The 23,358-nt window shown below is 38.0% G+C and overlaps 3 protein-coding genes across 3 annotated transcripts; 2 read left to right on the top strand and 1 right to left on the bottom strand.

The window, feature by feature from the left end:
- Positions 1–324: 324 nt before the first annotated feature.
- LOC124253800 lies at positions 325–2,046 on the bottom strand. Its single transcript, XM_046687650.1, has 5 exons — positions 1,908–2,046; positions 1,634–1,726; positions 1,250–1,396; positions 497–968; positions 325–331 (listed from the first exon to the last, which is right to left on the bottom strand). The coding sequence occupies exons 1-5, from the start codon at positions 2,044–2,046 to the stop codon at positions 325–327; spliced, it is 858 nt and encodes a 285-aa protein (XP_046543606.1).
- A 2,567-nt stretch (positions 2,047–4,613) lies between these two features.
- On the top strand, positions 4,614–7,193 carry LOC124253790. The gene is made up of 3 exons (XM_046687641.1): positions 4,614–4,895; positions 5,394–5,532; positions 5,701–7,193. The coding sequence occupies exons 1-3, from the start codon at positions 4,620–4,622 to the stop codon at positions 7,191–7,193; spliced, it is 1,908 nt and encodes a 635-aa protein (XP_046543597.1). The 5' UTR covers positions 4,614–4,619.
- Positions 7,194–14,045: 6,852 nt separating this feature from the next.
- Positions 14,046–16,162, top strand: LOC124253784. Its single transcript, XM_046687628.1, has 3 exons — positions 14,046–14,308; positions 14,794–14,932; positions 15,330–16,162. The coding sequence occupies exons 1-3, from the start codon at positions 14,069–14,071 to the stop codon at positions 16,160–16,162; spliced, it is 1,212 nt and encodes a 403-aa protein (XP_046543584.1). The 5' UTR covers positions 14,046–14,068.
- Positions 16,163–23,358: the final 7,196 nt, after the last annotated feature.

The following is a 23,358-nucleotide window of genomic DNA, read 5'->3' as shown; positions in this document are numbered from 1 at the left end:
TTTCAATCAGTATTTATTCAGGAGATAAACCATCTGTGTTTTGAAATATAAGGTAAAATAACTGCATTATAATAATTTTAAATTTAATTTATAATTCCTTTATACTACCTCTAATTTCAAAACACTGTAGGGTTATTTACATTCTACCATGAAAACTGTATGAACAATTTCAGTTGGAACTCTTTCTTTGGTTACGTGTCAATACGTCAAGTGGTATCGCCCGAAACGGTATGAGTGAGTGAGTGAGTTACAATTTATCGTCACATCGGCAATATTTCAGCCATATCGTGACGAGAACAATTAATTGTTATTTATGGTAAATTATTAAAACCTGTCAACGAAGGACAGTAACATAACTAGATTACCACATATGAATTTAAAACTAGTAATTAAATCAGTAATTAAGCCAACAACTGAGTGAGTGAGTGAGTGAGTTAAGGTTTTAAGTCACATCAGCAATATTTCAGCCATATCGTGACTAAAACAAGGTATATACTCCATACCTACATCATCGGATTCTACAGCAAATGAATGAATCGTTAAATCACGCTGATTCTCATTCCCCCTGCGACCAAAGCCCAAAGTTAAATCGAACCACACCTTTCTTTGTAACTGAAGTGGTGTGTCGACAGATAGAGAATTTCTAATTTTTGCAAGATCTGCCTGTGAGATGGGTTCGTGGTGTTGTGCATTGTCCAGACCAAGTGTTTTAATTTTCCTTAGCATTCCTAGGAATACATTGTTGGCACTATGAAACGCAATGTCCTGCAAAATGTTGATGTTTCTTTCAAACGGAGGAGATCTCAGATGTCTGTGAATCGCCGATCGGATGCCGACGAAAGAAGACTTTGAATAGTATTTTCCCTCAGTAGTGCGAAGTTCCGCATAAAAGTGTCGGAGGTGTGACGCCAGTTGTTCTTTTGGAAGTGCTTCAAAGTTACTGGATATTTCATGATGTGTGAGCCATTCTGAACGGAAAAAAACCATATCGTTTACCAGGTAGGCACATATTTTACTAACATTTTGCTGTTATCTTTTACATAAATAGGGATGTATTTTTACAAGGCTTTGTGCAATGTTAAATATTGTTTATTTATGGTTGGGCCTATAAATTGTAATTGTGTTTAAAAATTCTTGTAATGGAAGCTTATGTGATAGCGAGGTTCACTCACAAATACGGTGGGAATATTCATATAATTTTATTTGAAACAAGGTTTAATCAATGTTTTATTATTAATATTTCGCTCACGTTGAAAAATCTTAACTCCCCAGTGTGTTGTCCGTAGGGTTGATTTGGGTCGGCCATCCAAGAAAATTGAATCAAGGTCAGCTTCATCTATTGCTGCGAAGCGGCCTTGGCTTTTTCCTGAAGTTTTTTCTTTTGCATCCCTTGTGTCTGTGGGAATAATTTATTAGGTATGTGGTTTTTTTAGAAAAGAAACAACCCATTCACGACACAAAATACAAATGTAGATCTATTCTGTTGGCAATCTAGATCAGGTGGCTAATGACACTGACAGGCCCCTTTATAAAATTGTAAACAAAGCTCGTACAGTCATAGTAACCGGTTGTTTTCGCTTTTTCAATGTTTCCGGATTACTGTCTTTTTCATTACTAGTTATTTTCGCCCTACCCGTATTCAAGTTCCCAACGCCAATTATTTCTTTCTCCTTAGGCATGGTTGGTGCACATGTAATCTGCTCTGCTAAGGCACTTTCTGTGATTTCTGAGAATAAACGAGGTTGAAAATGATTATGTACTTTTGTTATCTTGTAACGAAATATTTACAAATATTTAAGAAAAAGATGTTTTCATCAGACAGGCAGGCTTAGACATTAGCAGACGACATTTTCCAATTGATTTATATCCAAGATATTATTAGGCTAAAGTTTCTGGGGTCAATTCACCTGAACTGGTTACATTTGCCAGGATTGAGTCAAACTCGTCATCGCCGAATTCGTCCAGGTCCGGACCATATACATCCGTAAAACTGCCTATTGAAAATAAACCGAAATCCATCGTGTCGGCTGTGTTTTCATCCTCCATGTTGGTGGTCAAGCGGAAGTAGTGCGTCAGTGTTGTATACGTTCGCAGTGAAGCGGTCATAAAATCAGACGCATTTTCAATCGAAATTGATAGTGTCTATTTTTGTTGATTGACCAATCAAATTCGAGCATTTCATGTAGCCATGGTAGAATAAAAATTAAATCATAAACACCTGTCAACAAAGGACAGTAAAACTACTAGATTATCACGGATATATATTTAAAACTAGTAATTAAATCTAAAACAGTTTAACTATAGAGGACGATACAATATAAAAACGGGCTATAGATCGCCAACAACGGAAGGTAGATCACCATACTAGGGACCATGGAGACTTACAGTACATTTGCTTCCAGCATGGGCCCTAGCTGGATCGAAACGGTATGATTGGTGGTAAAACCGTCTTACTAACAAACACCAGCTTAAGTAATACCAAATAGCATTTGCTTTTTCACTGCATTAATCACCAATCATTAACTGATGAAATGGAAAACATATATCAAATATTTTTAAAAATGTTACATTTTAAATTCCACCGTACACACTTTCCCCACCCAAATAATGGCTGCGACCTCATTGCCCTGACCATTTCTCGGCAGTCATTGTTTACCTTGACGTTACATATTGGAAATTTGGTAAGATGCGACAGGAGTGCTTCTGACAGTTAGTGCATGGCTAACCTGATTGCATTACTGAGATAGAGTCCTTTACATCTAATTGTTGATACCTTGTAAAATGTAAGAGTTGAGGCGCTTGTTTTGATGAGAAGTCCGTGTTGTACGAATTTAGATACTGTTGAATTCTGTGTCAACTTTACAATTTCAAATACCTCTATGCCTGCGTGCGACGAGTCACTGTGGTGACACTTACACACTTATTTCTGTACTTTGTGCTCAAATGCGATTCACCGGATATTGTTTTCATCATTTTGGAAAATGTGTTGTGACCTTGTGGCTTCAAAGCGTAGTGTAGGATTCCCTGTCATGTTCGCAAGGCTGTTGACAAAAAGCCGGATTTGGGGTGATATTTCCGAAAGAAAGGAACAGGACGTGAGGGGCATAAATACGTGAAGGTAATTAATGTTACTTAAATACACTACTTTAGATCAAGCGATGTAATGGAGAAGAGGGATCGTGACTAGGCTAAATAATTTTTTCAACGACATTATATCTTTTAGAAAAAGAGCCAGAACGGTTCTAAGTGAATTTTGCAGCTTCTGATTGTCCTCCTGAGAGGGTACGTAAGTCCCAAAACTTTCAAAGTATAATGTAAATTTGCCACATTTTAAACGGAGTATTTTTGTTGTTTTAACTGCCGGCTAAATTTTCCTACAATCGCCAGGTTGTTTAAACGTAGTATTCTGGTTATTTTTATTTTGGCTGACATTCTTACAATTGCCAGCAGCTGAAGGGATGGTATATATCCAGCTAGGGTCCATGCAGGTAGCAAAAGTAATGTAAGTCCCCATGGATCCTAGTATGGTGATCTACCTTCAGTTGTTGGCGATCTATAGCCCGTGTTTTATACTGTATTGTCTTCTTTAATTGGAATGTTTTAGCTTTGCTCGCAAGTTTTATATTCATATCTGTTATTCTCTAGTATTTGTACTGTCCATCGTCGATAGTACGAGTTGTTGGCGATCTATAGCCCGTGTTTTATACTGTATTGTCTTCTTTAATTGGAATGTTTTAGCTTTGCGTGCAAGTTTTATATTCATATCTGTTATTCTCTAGTATTTGTACTGTCCATCGTCGCCATACATTCTACCATGACAACTGTATGAACAATTTCAGTTGGAACTCTTTCTTTGGTTACGTGTTAATACGTCAAGTGGTATCGCCCGAAACGGTATGAGTGAGTGAGTGAGTTACAATTTATTGTATAAATTGTTTTCGTCACGATATGGCTGAAATATTGCCGATGTGACGTTAAATATTAACTCACTCACTCACTCACTCCTGTGGACAGAAGGCTTTTCTTCGGTGTTCGATGTTCGGATCAAGATTCGTGGCGATATAATATCGTCAACGAAAGCTGATAATATATTTAAATTATGTAACGGTCAGCTCCTTAATCTGCTTTGACAAAACATTGAATCAACGTAGACATATTTTTCTTGCTGAATTTTATTCGGAAAGCAGAGGATATTTTGATCTTGTTCGCCTGAATATTGGTTTCTATGCTTGTGAAGTATGTTTGCATGTATTGAGACCTATTTCTGTTTTTTACGCAAGTAATGAGTAGAACCCATCATCGCTAAATCAATCTTTAAAGACATACGTGTAACTTCCGTCAGTATAACCGCCGTAATCTATCCATGTACTTGTAGGTTGTTTGGTGAGGGACATGTTGGTGGGCAGACGAAAATAGTGCTTAACCGTAAACCATGCAATGCATATTCATGTATAATCAGATATGGAATAGCCAACCCTTCCGATAGACCTAAATAACAGTTGACCCTGCGTAACTGATCACGTTCTAACAGTGTGGTGTATGTGTATTAAGGTCAGCGATACCTTATCAGCGGCAAACGTCTGAGCTATAAGACACTGTCGCTTGCAACTGAACTAGTTATGACCTTTGTTGGGAAATGCTACAAATCAGGGAAAATGGAATGGACGCCAGTTGTTTTCATTTTGAGTCTATCAATAAGCAATGTATACAGTAACACGACTGTGACAATCTATCCTCAGTGGCTGGCAAAGGGAGGTAATGTTCGCTATGAACCTGACAGATGGAGCAAGCACAATGGTCTGGAACATGAATACCTGATACCAAGTTGTCGTAGTATTCGGACTGACAGCGGACGCTGGATGAACAGAGATTTAAATGATAATCTCTTTCAAGATGTGAGACTTTTTTTTCCTATGTATGTGTGTATGCAACATTTGTAGAACGAGATGTTGAATCAGATTTGCTGTATTATGACAATATAACCATTGCATATTGTATTCACTTTACATACATAACACTATGTACTTTTAATTGGATTTCCATTTATCCCTGTAAAGCCCTATCGAATTGATATATTGTTTCGATCTATATATCATTAATGGAAGTCATTGATCCATTTTTGCTTGGATAGACATTAACTGAAGGATGACCGCTGGTAAGGATAAGGTTGGTTATGTGGCAGGAATATCTAGTAGTGTTTGAACTGAGTTAGATTGAATTAAATTACTAAGATTTTTTACAATCTGTACGTGTATATTGTTTGTGAATAAGTATCATTGGTATAATCATTCTTTTTGTTTAAACACGATTAGATGTATTTATATAAGTATTGCCAAACTTATTTTCATCTAATCGTCAGTGACGATCATCCATCGAAATTGTTTATTTTGTAGTGGCCACAGGACCCTAGTCGTAGTGGCTACCCAGACCCGAACTACCTGAAGAACGTCACCAAGCAACAGGAACTGTTCTCCACCTATCTTGCCAACATTAACAGTGGTTACAAGAACGAAATGATCATGGTGACAAGATGTAAATGCATCCTGAAAACAAGAACTTTACCAGTACTTATATGTGATATAAATGTAAGTGTCTGGGAGGTATCCATATCCGTAATTAAATGTCTGAGTACATTTCGATGAAAAGGAGAACATCCCACCAACAGTATGCATCAATGTGTTGTTCATTCATATGTTTCAGCTCTTAACTGGCCCAACTGGATGAACCAGTCAGAACATCAAGGTCATTTCCCAAACACCATAGATGCTGCTGCAGAGTTCATTATGTTAATGGTGCAAGGAGTTTATGACTACACCCAAGGTCAGATACCGCCCTACTTTGAAGTCGTCAATGAACCAGATGTTAAAGGGGACATCATGAACTTCAGCACCACTGTCAGCATCTACCATAAAGCAGTTGCTGAGAAACTCCATTCCAGATTTAACATCAAAGTGGCGGGTCCAACAATGACAGGATATAATACAGACGTAGACAGAAATAACTTCTCCTTCTGGCCAAAACTGGTACAGTTTCTGGACATCGCATTAGATCAATTAGACGTATTTTCCTTTCATTCATACAACTCTCTAGTTGTTTCGGGGAAAACCCATAAATTCACTGGAAATAATGAAGCCCGTTTGGTAGCATTTGTCGACCTCCTTGAAAGCTATGTCCATCGAAAGAAGGGAAGATCTATTCCCATCATTATCAGTGAATATGGTCGCGGGGGAGTAAAAGGTATTAGCAAAGATGCTCCATCGGGTATAGTCGATTTTTCAACAATATATTGCATCAATGGCCACCGATTCACCCAACTTGGTCTCAGAGAATACATTGATAGAACAGTGGTGTTTTTGTTAGCCAACGAGCAACGTCAAGGACATGACAGTCTCAACTGGTCACTTTTCACCCAGCAAGGAAATGCCACACGTTTGGTCGACGTTTTCAAGTTTTGGAACGATTTCACGTCAGAGTACTCCTTCATCAGAACCTCCAGCCAATCGGACGGACAGGAACGAACTGTGTCACCGCTGGCAATGGCCAGTCCTTTGAAGAATGAAACCGTCATTCTCCTTCACAACTATTCACAACAGTCACAAACCGTTAAGCTAATTTTCCAAGACGACTGGATCACACCGACCATGGGCGAAGCTACTTGTATCACCATCAAGGACAACTGGTACCCGGTCATGACCTTCAACGAACCCTTTGACATCGGGAAAACTCAAGGAATGGTTGAACTTCCTCCTGAAGCAACATGTCGCTTTACATTCAAGATCCCATCAGACCAACAACCTAAAGTTACTCTCAATGAAACGACATATTACGGAACAGATGTTATTATACCTATCAAGGACAGCATCGCTGTAACAACCATATCACTTCCGGTTGGCGAATTCCAAAGCGCGAATCTGCGAGTTTCAACCAGTTGGCTCACTACTGAAACCAACGATGTGAAATCTGTTACCCTCAACGGCCAAACTCTTGACTCCTTCTTCAAGCTGTATGACTCAGATAGACACAACAGTGACATGTATACCAACATGGACGTTTGGGAGTTTGAGGTCCCTCCTAACTTGTTGAACTCTACTGCTATCCAGGTCCAGGTTAACTTCTCCAACCAGGAGAACGGTTATGTGACTTCGGTAGCTCTTGTTACTGCCAGACTTGTCCCATCCGACATAATGATATGATGCTCACAATCATTGCACTGATTTCAATAAGAAGAACAATGTCATGAGATAATGTATCATGCATATTTGTTGTTGTGTCAGTACTAAGGTATTCAGTAGCAGGTGTTTGCTAGCTATGGAACAATATGTATACCAGTTAACTGTTAAACACTTACATGAATGAGTTAATATTTAGCGTCCCATCGGCAATATCTCAGCCATATCGTGACGAAAACAATTTATACAATTTAAAGTGAAAACATTTGGGAAAGTAAACCTGTCGACGATGAACAGTAAAACTACTAGAGTATCACAGATATGAATATAAAACTAGCATGGAAAGCTAAAACATTTTATTTAATGAAGACAATACAATATAAAACACGGGCTATAAATCTGAAGGTAGATCACCATACTAGGAACCATGGAGACTTACAGTACCTTTGCTACCTGCATTGACCCAGCTGGATATACACCATTCCTTCAGCCGCTGGCGATGGTAGGAAAATTTAGTCGTAAATTAAAATAACAAAAGTATGGCTGAGCGAAATTGACTGTGAACGTTTTGGGGACTTACGTATCCTCTTATGAGGGCAACAGTTTTACGATACTTTAACCCCCTTTGAGGATACAGCCACTAATAATCGCAGTTGCTGATTGAAACTACCATTTATAAAAAAGCATTTATCTATTTACAAAACATATTGTTCACAATTTATCCAATATTTCCATTTTTGTTAAAACCAATTATTAAATGATAATTTACATTATAAAAAAGATGCTTAATTGTTTTGACACTAAAATATTTATTCCTTGTGATGGAAAAACCAATACAGTTGTTTCCTTATGAACGGAAGGTGCTTTTGGACAATTATTACAACTACAACATTGCAGACATGGGGTAATTGTAATTTGTAATTGTAATTGAATGTAATTAATTACAAAAATCTATGTAATTGCATGTAATTTGTAATTGAATGTTTAAAATGTAATTTGTAATTGTAATTTAATTAATTAATATCTCAATGTAATTGAATTTTTCAATTACTTATTCAATTACATCAAATTACATCTCACTTTTTTATTTTGGTGGTCATCAGGCAACCCTTGCAATTATATTCTGTACAATAAGGAGGACAAAGCAGTGTTTTTCAAGAAGATGCTTGTTGACGGTATATACTCTAGCAGGTGTTAAGTTTTGAAAGAGATTTGAATGTCTAAGCCTTTGTAACTATCACCATCTGCACATTTGTGAAACAAAGGGAATCAGTAACGCATGACTGAATGTAGGTTGGTATTTGAGGAAATGGGGGATTAACAGTACTATTAGTCAAGTTCCTATCAAAATGGCCTCTTTGTTTATTTCTCATAGGATATGATATTCAAAATCTTACTGAACTCAGAGACCATATAATATTATATGGTCTCTGCTGAACTGTAGTCCTATTTTTATAATCATGAAAGGTAATAAGCCATAAATCCAAGTTGACAAATCCTTTAGTATGTTAATGTGGATTATGTCAGATAGAGAGACCGGCTGATTATATATTGTAATGTAGGCCTGTAATGATGTCATGATACAGTACACCTAAGGTAACAGTGGTGGACAAAGTGTTTTTTGCAACAAGAGATGATAGAGGTGGGTATTTGATAATAAGCCCAAAGAAATATGCAAAATACAAATTTGATCAAATAGTGTACATTGTAGATATAATCTACTTTTGCATTTCACTTTTTGATGACAAAAATATTAATTGGATTTAGTGACCTCTGCTTACCAACATCGATATGTTGTTGATTAAAGGAATACAGAAATATATTTGTTTTGGTTTTTTTTAACAAAGTAATTTGTAATGTAATTGATTACATTGGTAATGTAATTGTAATTTAATTAATTACATTTGAATTTAAGGTGTAATTGTATTTGTAATTGTAATTGAGGAAAATCAAAGTAATTGTAATTTAATTAATTACATTTCAAAGTAATTGAACCCATGTCTGCAACATTGACACATTCCGCAGTAAAGAATGATGAACACATTATGTACACATGGGGGCAAATCTGTGTTTGTTCTAAAGGACGACTTGATAATCGTTTAGCAATTCTCCCTCTGCACACGATAATGTGATGTGTGTCGCGGATTATGAAGATTCCAGTACCGTTTCTGAGACAACCACATGCTTCTGGGCAATTTAAGCAAGCTCGATGCGGTTTTTCGTACGAAATACAACATGGGACAACTACCTTTGCATGTATATTCCTGTCATCTGCAACTTTAACCTCTTCATGTCACCGATATATATTGCATCAGTCTGGCAGAAGTGTGGGCGACACCTACAGTTCGGTTCATAATTATTGAGAATCCCACGAACGTTACTAAAAAGCATATAATGAGTGAAATCTGAAATTACTCAGTAGTCAATACGTGTACATACCCTGTGGATTTCTGCAGGTATCAAATTAATATTTTATCAGATCCCCGTTACTTTCCTTTCACAGTCTAATGCGGGTAGGCATACTCGCTATCAGAGAGGTTAGAGTTTCATGGGGGATACTGTCCCAATATCGCACTACCTCTCTCTTCATGTCTTCAAGTTTGCTGAGTCCCTTTTGGTTGACATTCTCTTTCATCATCCCCCAAATGTTCTCAATGGGATTCAGATCCTGGCTGTAGCTGGGAAATGGGAGCAATGTCACGTTTTTCTCTTGGGACCACTATTTAAAATGCTTTGCCGTGTGTTTTAGGTCATTGGCCTGTTGCAAAATCCAATCATTCCCACAAAAGACTCCTGCATTTGGAAGAAGAAAGTTCTCAAGAATGTCTGTGTACCGTTCACTAGTCACATTTCCCTCAAACACTTACAAAGGAGTTGTTCCCAGTAACGACACTCCACCCAACACATGAAACTTGGGACTGTATTTCGGCCTGTGGTACGCCGGTGCTGAATCAGATTTTGTCCACATCTTAACATTATTAGGATACACCCAGACTGAACTTTCATCAGTGAAAATCATGTTGCTCCAGTCAAAGTTTTCATGGTCCTGACACCACAAAACACGGTTTTCCTTATGTCTGTCTTTCATGTCTGGAGTCGGCGTTCCCCTCTTTTTCTCCCATCCAAGATCAATTAAACTTCGTCTGATAGTGGATTTAGAAACTAGGTGACCCTCTATTTAGCATCTCATACCTGATGTTGGATATACTTTACTTGGATATAGATAAAGCCAAAATAACAAGTCTGACCCGATCTCCAAATTCCACTTTTCTTGGCCTCCCTGCTCCTTTCTTGTGCTCAATTCCAGCTCCACTCTCAACATTCTTCTTAACCCTGTACACAGTTGATAGAGGAGTGTCTGCTCTTTCTGACAGTTTATGGACATCAGTGATACGTCCATTGTAATCTATCTAAAATCAACCTTCTTTTCTCTTCAGCAGCCATTTTGGACATTGTTTTGGAAAATGTCTTCTGCTTAAATTTCAGGGGAGGTAACTCTAATCTGACATGTCTAGAAAGACAGGAGTTTCCTCTCTTGAACTGATAGCAGAATTCCATCATCAGTGGAGCTCATGAATAAACCTAGGAGTTCAAACTGACATGAAAAATTCTCAATAATTATGAACCGAGTTTAGAGTTTGGGTATTCTTGATATTCACCGAAATCGTGTATAATGTGGTCAGAGTATATTTCTGCAACATCATGATGGAGGGATACATTTCTTCAGTAGACATCGTCAAAAATATTTTTACCTGAGACATAGAGCAATGACAACAATTGTCTTAAATCGTTTTTTTCTCAGTTGACAATAATATGATTAAAACAAGACATATTTACTTACATGTATGTCTTTTGTGCATGAATACGTGTCTGTCGTCCGACCTAATTAAGAGTGGATATTGTAACCATTATATATACACACATGTGTGAAAGTGTGTGAGTGTAAGTAGATCAAGCAGTGTAATGGACAAGAGGGATCGTGACGAGGCTAAATGATTTTTTCAACGATATTATATCTATTAGAAAAATAACAGAACGGTTTTAAATGAATTTTGCAGTTTCTGTAATTTAATGTGGTATACTACCGCTAAATTTGGACCAGTACATATTTCTCATAAATATGTCATTTTGTTTGAATTCATAACCCAACTTCCCTTGTGATGAAAAAGTCACAGTCAAGCATGTTTTGCTTTACTGTATTGAGTTTGCCATCACACTGGATAAATATTTTAATGTTAAAACAGTGACGGATCTTTTTAATGTTAATTATCATTTAATCATTGAATTTTTAAAAGAAATAGAATTGCCAGATAAATTTTGATGAATAGTTTGTTAATAGATATATATTTGATAATTGGTAGTTTAGATTAGATTGTTAGTGGCTGTGCCCTCAAAGGGGGTTAAAGTACTGTAAAATTATTGTCCTCTTGAGAGGGTACGTAAGTCCCAAAACTTTCAAAGTAAAATGTAAATTTGCCACATTTTAATCATAGTATTTTTGTTCTTTTAACTGACGGCTAAATATTCCTACAATCGCCAGCGGCTGAAGGGATGGTATATATCCAGCTAGGGTCCATGCAGGTAGCAAAAGTAATGTAAGTCCCCATGGTTCCTAGTATGGTGCAAATGTTCTCGTCACGATATGGCTGAAATATTGCCGATGTGACGTTAAATTTTAACTCACTCACTCACCTAGTATGGTGATCTACCTTCAGTTGTTGGCGATCTATAGCCCGTGTTTTATACTGTATTGTCTTCTTTAACTGGAATATTTCAGCTTTGCTCGCTAGTTTTATATTCATGTCTGTGATTCTCTAGTATTTTTACTGTCCATCGTCGACAGGTTTTAATGTTCAAAATGTTTTCACTTTGTATTGTATAAATTGTTTTCGTCACGATATGGATGAGATATTGCCGATGTGCCGTTAAATATTAACTCACTCATAACCCAATTTCCTGAGAGGGTACATATCCTTAAAACTTTCCAAGTTCAATTTAACCTTACCAGATTTTTAAACGTAGTATATTTGTTCTTTTAAAATTCGGCTTATCTTTTCCTACAATCGTCAGCGGCTGAAGGGGTGTGTAAATCCAACAAGGGTCCATGCAGGTAGCAAAGGCACTGTAAGTCCCCATGGACCCTAGTGTGGTGATCTACCTTCAGTTGTTGGCGATCTATAGCCTGTTTTTATATTGTATCGTCCTCAATAGTTAAAGTATTTTAGATTTAATTACTAGTTTTAAATATATATCTGGGATAGTCTAGTTGGTTTTACTCTCCTTTGTCGACAGATATTTTAAAATGATTACCTTGTTTTCATCGCTATATGGCTGTAATATTGCCGATGCGATGTAAAATTTTAACTCCCTCACTCGCGTTTCTTCGGTGTTCCATGTTAATGTATCCTCAGTTGCCGGATCAAAATTTGTGGCGATATCGTCAACGAAAGCTGATAATAAATTAAAAAATGCAATTATGTAACAGTCAGCTCCTTAATCTGTTTTGACATACCACTGAATCAACGTAAACAAATGTTTCTTGCTGCATTTTTATTCTGAAAGCAGACGATGTTTTGATCTTGTTCGACTGAATATTTGTTTCTCTGTTTCTATGCTGTTTGCATGTATTAACACCTATTTCAAGTAATGAGTCGATCCCATCATCGCCAAATCCATCTTTAAAGACATATGTGTAATCTCCGTCAATATAGTCTTCGTAATCTATCGGTGTACTTGTAGTTTGTTTGGTTAATAATAATAATAATAATAATAAATGGATATTTCTTATGCGCCATAGTCCATCCAGAGCATGCTCAAAGCGCTACATATAAAAAGAGTCACTAGAGTTCAAGAAGAAGATATGACAATTAGCCAAAAATAACCGTGAGAGTATTTTACAGTTATAGGTTGTAGACTTTTTTGAAGAGGAAGGTTTTGAGTCCCGATTTGAATGCTTCTAGGGATGAAGCATTTTTTATGGGAGTAGGAAGACTGTTCCATAGGGTTGGTGCTGCAAATTTGAATGACCTATGGCCAAAGTGTTTGAGACGAACTTGGGGAACTGAGAGAAGATGTTGATTCTGAGAGCGGAGAGAACGGGCAGGCATATATGTTGACAACATCTCAGAGAGGTATGGAGGAGCTAGGCCGTGTTTGCAGCGGAAAACAAGAGTGCAGATCTTGAAATGAATTCTTGCTTCAACCGGCAGCCAATGCAGACTCTGGAGGATTGGGGTTATGTGAGTCCATTTGGATGTTTTAGTGACAACTCTGGCGGCAGCATTCTGAAGTTTTTGAAGTCTGAAGAGAAGATCATTGGAGATTCCAAACAGTAGGCTATTGCAATAGTCAATCCTGGAGAGAACAAGTGACTGAGTGAGAACTTTAGCAGCATCTGTGGTTACAAGATGGCGGATGTTTCCAATAGAGTGGAGATGGAAGTAGCCTACTCTACAGAGATGGTTCACATGTTGCTCCATGGTGAGACAAGGATCAAGATGAACACCTAGGTTTTTTACACTGGATGAAAGTGGGATATCTGAGTTGGCTACTGTGATGTCCGTAGAGTTTATCCTTTTCAGACATTGCGATGTGCCAATCAACATAGCCTCAGTCTTATCATCATTGAGCTTCAGCTCATTTGTTAGGGCCATGTTGGTGGGTGGGCGAAAATAGTGCATTACCGTAAACCATGTATATGTATAATCAGATATAGAATAGTCAGCCCTACTGACAAACCTGAATAACAGTTGACCCTGTGCAACTGAACACGCTCCAATAGTGTGGTGTAGCAAGGTCAGCGATATCTTATCAGCGGCAAACGTCTGATCTATAAGACACTGTCTCTTCCAACTGAACGAGTTTTGACCTGTGTTGGGAAATACTACATATCAGGGAAAATGGGATGGACGCCAGTTGTTTTCATTTTGAGTCTATCGATAACCAATGTATACAGTAACACGACTGTGACAATCTATCCTCAGTGGCTGGCAAAGGGAGGTAATGTTCGCTATGAACCTGACAGATGGAGCAAGCACAATGGTCTGGAACATGAATACCTGATACCATGTTGTCGCAGTATTCGGACTGACAGCGGACGCTGGATGAATAGAGATATACATGATAATCTCTTTCTAGATGTGAGACTTTTGTTCCTATGTATGCCTGTATGCAACATTTGCAGAACGAGATGTTGAATCAGATTTGCTGTATTATAACAATATAACCATTACATATTGTTTTGACTTTACATGCATAACATTATGTTCTTTTCATTGAATTTCCATTTATCCCTGTAAAACCATATCGCATTGATATATTGTTTCGATCTATATATTATTAATTGGAGTCATTGATCCATTGTTACTTGGATAGACATTTAACTGAAGGATGGATGTTGGTCATGTTTGGGTTGGTTATTTGGCAGGAATATTCAGTGGTGTTTGAAATACATTGCTCAGATTTATTAGAATCTGTACGTGTATGTTGTTTGTGAATAAGTATCTATGGTATAATCATTCTTTTCGTATAAACACGATTAGAAATATCTACATTAGTATTTCCACACATGTAATTTTAGCAAATCGACAGTGACAATCATCCATGGAAATCGTTTATTTTGTAGTGGCCACAGGACCCTAACCGTAGTGGCTACCCAGACCCGAACTACCTGAAGAACGTCACCAAGCAACAGGAACTGTTCTCCACGTATCTTGCCAACATTAACAGTGGGTACAAGAACGAAATGATCATGGTGTCCACATGTAAGTGCATCCTGAAAAAAAGAAATGTACTATATAGAACAAACTTTATGGAAAGTACTTCCCAACTTCTAAAATGCCACTCAAAGATAAGAAATGTACTGGTGGTACATACAGTCCGTTTGAGTCAGAAACGGACCGATGAATTGCAAATTTGATCATTGTACAAAACTGCCACAGAAATATAAATAGTACACATGTTTATCATTTACTAATACCCAACAGCTTTCTTATATTTGAAAATTTTCCGGACTCCACCAAAAACTCCTGCACATGTGATATAAATATAAGTGTCCGGGAGGCATCCATATCCGTTATTATAATTCGAGTACATTTCGATGAAAAGAAGAACGTCACTGCAACAGTATGTATCCATGTGTTGTTCATTCATATTTTTCAGCTCTTAATTGGCCCAACTGGATGAACCAGCCAGAACATCAAGGTCATTTCCCAAACAACGTCGATGCTGCTGCAGAGTTCATAATGTTAATGGTGCAAGGAGTTTATGACTACACACAAGGTCAGATACCGCCCTACTTTGAAGTCGTCAATGAACCAGATGTTAAAGGGGACATCATGAATTTCAGCACCACTGTTAGCGTCTATCATAAAGCAGTTGCTGAGAAACTCCATTCCAGATTTAACATCAAAGTGGCGGGTCCAACAATGACAGGGTATAATACAGACGTAGACAGAAATAACTTCTCCTTCTGGCCAAAACTGGTACAGTTTCTAGACATCGCATTAGATGAGTTAGATGTATTTTCCTTTCATTCATACAACTCACTAGTTGTTTCGGGGAAAACTCACAAATTCACTGGAAATAATGAAGCCCGTTTGGTAGCATTTGTCGACCTCCTTGAAAGCTATGTCCATCGAAAGAAAGGAAAATCTATTCCCATCATTATCAGTGAATATGGTCGCGGGAAAGTAGAAGGTATTAGCAAAGATGCTCCATCGGGTATAGTCGATTTTTCAACAATATATTGCATCAATGGCCACCGATTCACCCAACTTGGTCTCAGAGAATACATTGATAGAACAGTGGTGTTTTGTTTATCTAACGAGCAACGTCAGGACATGACAGTCTCAACTTTTCACTTTTCACCCAGCAAGGGAATGCCACACGTTTGGTCGACGTTTTCAAGTTTTGGTACAATTTTACGTCAGAGTACTCCTTCATCAGAACCTCCAGCCAATCGGACGGACAAGAACGAACTGTGTCACCGCTAGCAATGGCCAGTCCTTTGAAGAATGAAACCGTCATTCTCCTTCACAGCTATTCACAAGAGTCACAAACCGTTAAGCTAATTTTCCAAGACGACTGGATCACACCGACCACGGGCGAAGCTACTTGTATCACCATCAAGGACAACTGGTACCCGGTCATGACCTTCAACGAACCCATTGACATCGGGAAAACTCAAGGAATGGTTGAACTTCCTCCTGAAGCAACATGTCGCTTTACATTCAAGATCCCGTCAGACCAACAACCTAAAGTCACTCTCAATGAAACGACATATTACGGAACAGATGTTATTATACCTATCAAGGACAACATCGCTGTTACAACCATATCACTTCCGGTTGGCGAAATCCAAAGCGCGAATCTGCGAGTTTCAACCAGTTGGCTCACTACTGAAACCAACGATGTGAAATCTGTCACCCTCAACAACCAAACTCTTGACTCCTTCTTCAAGCTGTATGACTCAGATAGACACAACAGTGACATGTATACAAACATGGACGTTTGGGAGTTTGAGAATCCTCCTAACTTGTTGAACTCTACTTCTATCCAGGTCCAGGTTAACTTCTCCAACCAGGAGAACGGTTATGTGACTTCGGTAGCTCTTGTCGCTGCCAGACTTGTCCCATCCGACATAAAATGATAAGATACTGAAATAACATTGCATTGATTTGATTAAAGAGAACATGACTGTGATAAAGTATCATGCATATTAGTTGTTCATGTAAATATGTTAATAGTAATGTATTGGGTGGCAGGTGCTTGCCAGCTATAGACCAATGTTTATGCCAGTTAACTGTTAAACTCCTACAGCGTTTGAGTACAAATTGGATAATGTTTTGGGGGAATGGTGTTTCCTTATGACCTGAAGATGCTTTTGGACACTTATTTACAACACTGACACGTGCCACAGGACAGATAATGAACACATTATGTATTCTTAAGGACGACTTGATAATCTTCCATCAGTTCTCTCCCAGCACATTATAAAGTGATGATTCTTGCATGTTGTCACAACTAGATGAAATATCCGAGCATAACGAAGTGGTAAATGAGATGAGATTAAAATATACAGCTAACTCACTGATTTCCCCACGGTTAACGTTGAACCACATTTCACCTCGCCATTCCGCACTGCTAGCCATTTTCTTTATATTTTGATCCGTTATGTGAAAGTTACAGCTTGTCACTTTATGTTGAAGCACATTGTGGATACAGGCATTTAAACATTTATATTTCACATGTTGAAAATGACAAAGCTTTGTTAGTCTAAAATTAACACTCTACAGTCACAATACTGTGAGAAAAACATGTCGTACGATATCGTAAAGGGTCAAGGGTGTGTAGTTCACGTAGGTATATTGTCAGTTGTACACAATGGCAGTTACTTACGTAAATAGTGTCAAATTTGATATTCAAACATTTTCTGCATAAATACTGATGACCTAGAATTTCGAACGGTCAGTCCAAGAATCTGACAAATTACTCTCTCTCACATCTTCCAATCTCATGATGCAATCTATAAGTCGTATTTCTCCTGGTTTTGTGACGGTACATATTGAAAGGTTGGAATTTTGTTGTTAGAAACTATTCGTTATTCCCCATATATAACCGGGATATATTCCCTGCACCAATATCGGAACGTTATGTCAGCAGCCTTTTCAACATCCAAGCTATTGTCCTAGTTATGAAACATTATATCCCTAATAAATACCGTCTCATAGATACCGTATGGATGTGGCATCCCTATATAGTGGAATAGCATCGCAAGTCTAGCACTTGAGATTGCTGCCTTGAAGTGCCAGAAAGAATGGATCAAGACTGCAGTTCTGCAACAAGGATGGTTTGATGTAACATGCCATTGTAGAATGAAGGTATACTCATACCTAAGGTACTTTATTTGGACCTTTAAAAATGTTAACTTTTTTAAAAATATGTCGAAAGTTACGATTTGAACCTGAGATGATCTCCAAGCAAGCGTGTGTGTCAAGTGACAACGTCCCACTTGATCTGTTTCTTAATGCATATTATTAATAGGTACTAACGTTTATTCATTTAATAAAGAATAACAATAGGTTGAGAGATAGCTGACCTAGAATACAGACCGGTTCCGAGCCATGTGATCATGACTTTAGTTGGAATCTTCTGATGTCACCATAACGATAGGTAATGATTGTGGAAACACGCATATTAACGATACACATATACTGAGGTGTTGATTCAGCCATGGGCAACGAAAGAGCATTGATTCAAAGGTACTTTTGGGAAATCGTTTTCGTGAGTATATACACACATTTTCCTTCCTTCTGTGTATATATGTCATGACGTACAAGGGTTTCCATGATTAATCAATCTGTTGGCAAAGTGAGCGAAAGAACCTCGTCTAGCAGTACTAGAGGCTCTTATGTCTACTAGAACTCTGAATCACAGCTATTTTCTATGCAAGTGGATTTCTATTATCATGATTGGAGTTTTTGAAACTGGTAATTAAAGTTGTGGGGATGTATTGAAAAGTGTAATAATCTTTCATCTAAGAGTGTTCAGAAATTATCGAGGTCACGATTATTTAGCATTTGAAAATCAATGTACTCAATTAATTAATTACGTAGCTGCACTTGTACTTAGACGTAGACGATATTCTTTTTGGGTAGCGGCCTAGTAAAAATGAATGACGAAATGGGATTACCCATTCTAATGGATAGCCCAGTTACTGTAATCTCCAAAATCAAATCATTAAATTGTTAATTTTACATATCACAGAAGATGAAGTGGACACTGTTTCTTTTCACACTGAGTCTACCAACTGGCAGTGTTTCGAGCAACACAACTGTGACGATCTACCCCGAGTGGCTGGCGCAGGGACGTAGTGCTCGCTACGACAGTAACAGATGGAACAAGCATAATGGTCTGGATGAAGAGCCCCTTATCCCAAGATGTCGAAGCATTCGGACTGACAGTGGGCGCTGGATTAATGGAGATCTTAACGACCGTCTCTTCCAAGATGTGAGAGCAGGTTACGATTATAAATATCTGAAAGAACTAACGCATTCGCTACGACAGCAATGGGTGGAACAAGAACAATTCTCTTGATAAAAAGCCCTCATTCCCAGCTGTCGGAGCATTCGAACTGACAGCGAGCGTTGCATAAACATAGATCTTAACGATCGTCTCATTGAAAATGTGTGATCAGCGAATGACTAATATCAAACATTCCAAATGGAAACTGACACTGTCTTTGTTGCCCTCAAAATTTATTGATGACTTCACATTGTTATTCTATACGTTTTGTTGCTGCCAGTCACATTACCCGTTATTTAAATCGACAAAATTACATATCATCACATTTGGCAAATATTTTTAAGAATGAACGATTGCTTTGAATTTACTATAACCCTTGAATTATCTTGACATACTTTACTGTGACGAAAGTTAACAGAACTCTATAGTAAAACAGTCTTACCAACCGCTATTGTTCGCAGTGGCCAGAGGACCCAAACCGTATTGGCTACCCTGACCCTAACTACCTGAAGAACGTCACCAAGCAACAGGAACTGTTCTCACAGTACCTTGCTAACATTAACAGCGGTTACCAGAACGACATGATCATGATGTCGAAAGGTAAGATTGGCCTGTGACCTCTAACTCACTGATGCAATGTGAGATGGACATAAGTGGCCCATTTGTCTGACTGCAGATAACTAAATGGACAGGGTTGCTTCCCATGGGGACTCCAGAAACCGATTGTGATTCTAGGTTTCCCAGCACCATACTTCTGTCACTTCTATCTTTCCTTCCCTATACTGACACCCGTGATTTAATTGGAATACGGTTAAAAGCGGCTGTATTGTCAATTCCCTCACTCAAACATTAGAGCATGTTGAAGATGAATTGACACTATAATTACAGTCGTTGTGAGGAAGAATTGCTGCAAGGATCTTGAGTGTCGTTTCTGGAATAAAGACACATTAACAACAATATTGTAGGTCATTATTCGTAATGTATGATTCAATAGTTTATGTAAGACTGTCAGAGAAATGGTCTTTCTGACGCAAGTTATATTTAACTCTGATGTAATCTACCGACCATATGACTACATAGAGGATGAAAACGTACACAAAACAAATGTGAAATATGTGAAAATGAAATGGAAAATATTTAAACAGCCAAAGTGATGCAACCATGTACTCATAAATATACCAAACAGATGGAATGAGTGAGTGAGTATAGTTTGACGCTGCTTTTAGCAACACTCCAGCAATATCACGGCAGGGGAATGGACTTCACCAAACAGATGGAAAATAAGAAGGATATTTTGATGATTTTGTTCCACGGCGTTATTATAGACGACAAATATTAAGGGCTAAGGGGTGTTTGTGATCTAGACGATTGTATTTCATTCCTTGCATATGTTTTCGTCCATGCAGGTAGCGAAGGCACTGTAAGTCCCCATGGCCCCTAGTAAGGTGACCTTCAGTTGCTGGTGACCTATAGCCTGGTTTTATATTGTGTTGTCTTCCTAAATACAATAGTTTTAGATTTACATGCTAGTTTTAGACACCATCTGGGATATTTTACAGTCCGTCGATGACTAAACATTTAACAACTTGTGTTTATTGTGTCTGCAAAACACTATATGGCTGAAATATTGCCTTGGTGACGTTAAATTTTAACTCACTCACTCACTTGAATATGTTTTGAATATTTTACCAACAAATTGGTTATTGTAACCTTTGTTATTGTTTTCCTTTCATGTCATCCACAGGTGTTTCTTATCCAAGTTGGATAAACAAGTCCGAACATAAGGGTCAGTTCCCCAACAACATCTACGCTGCTGCAGACTTCATGATGTTGATGATGCAGGGAATTTATGATTACACCAAAGGAGAGATCCCACCATACTTCGAGCCCATAAATGAACCGGACTCTCAAGGTGACATCTTGAATTTCACAGCTGTTGCCCTATTCCACAAAGCAGTAGCGGAGAAGCTCCATGCAGGTTTAACATAAAGGTTGCTGGCCCCACATGACGGAGAAACGGGTTTGCTGACAAAGACAACTTTTTGTACTGGAAAAAGGTGGCGCATTTCATGGACATCACCCTAGACTATTTAGATGTGTTTCCTTCCATTCCTACAACACATTGATTGTTTCGGGGAAAGCTCACAATCCAACTGGAATGAATGAAGCCCGTCTGGTAGCATTTGTCGACCTTGTTGAAAATTATGCTTATCTCAAGAAAGGGAAAATTATACCACTAGTTATCAGTGAATATGGTCGCGATATTGCCATCGGGATTGACAAATTTGCTCCGTCTGGAATAGTAGATTTTGCAACAATATACCACTGCAATGCCCACAGATTTACCCAGTTAAGTCTCAGGGAATACATTGACAGAGCAGTAGTGTTTCTGTTAGCCAACGAAAAATATCCAGGCCATGATAGTCTTAACTGGTCACCTTTCACCCTTGAAGGAAACGCCACACGTTTGGTCGACGTTTTCGAGTTTTGGTACAATTTTACCTCAGACTACTATTTCGTCAGAGCTACTAGTCATACAATGGACAGGAAAGAACGGTGTCGCCATTGGCAATGGCAAGTCTCTTGTATAACGAAACAGTTATTCTTTTGCACAGCTATTCCCAGAAATCACAGAATGTCAAGCTAGATTTTAAAAACGACTGGATCAAACCAACAACATGAGAAGCTACCTGCATCACCATCAAGGACCACTGGTATCCAGTCATCACCTTCAATGAACCCTTCGACATCGGAAAGACCCAAGGAATGGTTGAACTTCCTCCAGAAGCAAAATGTCAGTTTAAATTCAAGACCCCATCTGAAAAATTACCTTCAATGACTATCAATGAAACCACATACTACGGAGCTGATATGTTTATACAGATCAAGGAGAACATTCCAGAGACAACGATATCACTACCAGATGAAGAATTCCACATTGCACGATTGAGAATTTCTGTCAGTCGCCCTGTTAATGTTACAAACAATCTGTCTTCTGTCACGTTTAACCTCTCGCCTCTCTATGCCAGCTATAAACTATATGATTCCGACAAGTTTGGGGTGGACACTTATTGGGAAGTGTGGGAAGTTGTTGTTCCGACCTATTTGCTTGCCACCACGTATAACCTGGTCCGAGTTTATTACTCCAATATCGAGGCGGAAAGATTCATTTCGTCAGTAGCCCTCATCACAGGTAAGCTAGTGCCCTCAGACATAAGATAAGAAACTTTATTCTGAAATGCAGTAGCCCTAGTTGACATTGTAAATAAAGCAAGACTATATGATATGTTATTAAGATATGTTTGCTTCTTTACTAATTTTGTAAATATATTTGTTCTACCGTTGGAAGTTCATCAGACCCGATCAATTGTTCTTCTGTTAATCCCGTGTCAGAGTTGAATCTATCGAATGAAAATATAATTTTTCAATTGCAAAGTATGCGTGAGTATTTCTTTGATGATTATGTGTTTATTTACCATTTATATAGTACTAACTTGTTTAGTCTAAAATGTAATATATCGTGTATATCTTCAACCAATAATACAGCCAGTGACTTATACAATTTCTATTCATTTCATGAACACTGCCTTACCCTAGCCTCACCTCACCCCACTCGAGTGTGTCACGTTTTAACCACTAGGCTACTCCACCGCCCCCGCTAAAACATGAGGTCATCACTGACTTTCATTTAGCACTCATATCCTTTTCACTGCTAGTTTCAATGTTAAGGACTTTGGAACCTGTTCATGCTGATGTTCAATACTGTGAGAAATTATCATGATAATTTACTTCACAAACGCATCAGAAAGTTGAGAGGTTCAGGGACGTTAAGTTATGAGCCGAAATATATACTGAGTCAAAAAAGAAACTTCACAAAATGTAATTTGAAAAATAATGAATAATTTTTCTCTCATGATACATATATATTCTAAACGACAAGCTGACATATTTCGTCAACCCTTTTGTTCGCAAGTACATTTTTTTTGGTAGATGTTATTAATACTATTTTTTTCATCTGGCACATTTTACCTGATTAGAAACATTACTGCAAAAGATCTCGAAAAGATGGCGTAGGGTAAATAAATGTATGAAATAAATGATAAAGGTGAATGCAAAACCTCCAACGCCTTTTGTTTCATTAAGTTCAATTTTTATCATTATGATA

The sequence above is a fragment of the Haliotis rubra genome, unplaced genomic scaffold (assembly GCF_003918875.1).
Source record: "Haliotis rubra isolate DU_JTF1 unplaced genomic scaffold, ASM391887v1 Scf1145, whole genome shotgun sequence".
NCBI classification, from domain to species: domain Eukaryota; kingdom Metazoa; phylum Mollusca; class Gastropoda; order Lepetellida; family Haliotidae; genus Haliotis; species Haliotis rubra.
Note: the sequence above shows the minus strand (reverse complement) of the source record. Positions and strands in the feature narration are given on the sequence as shown.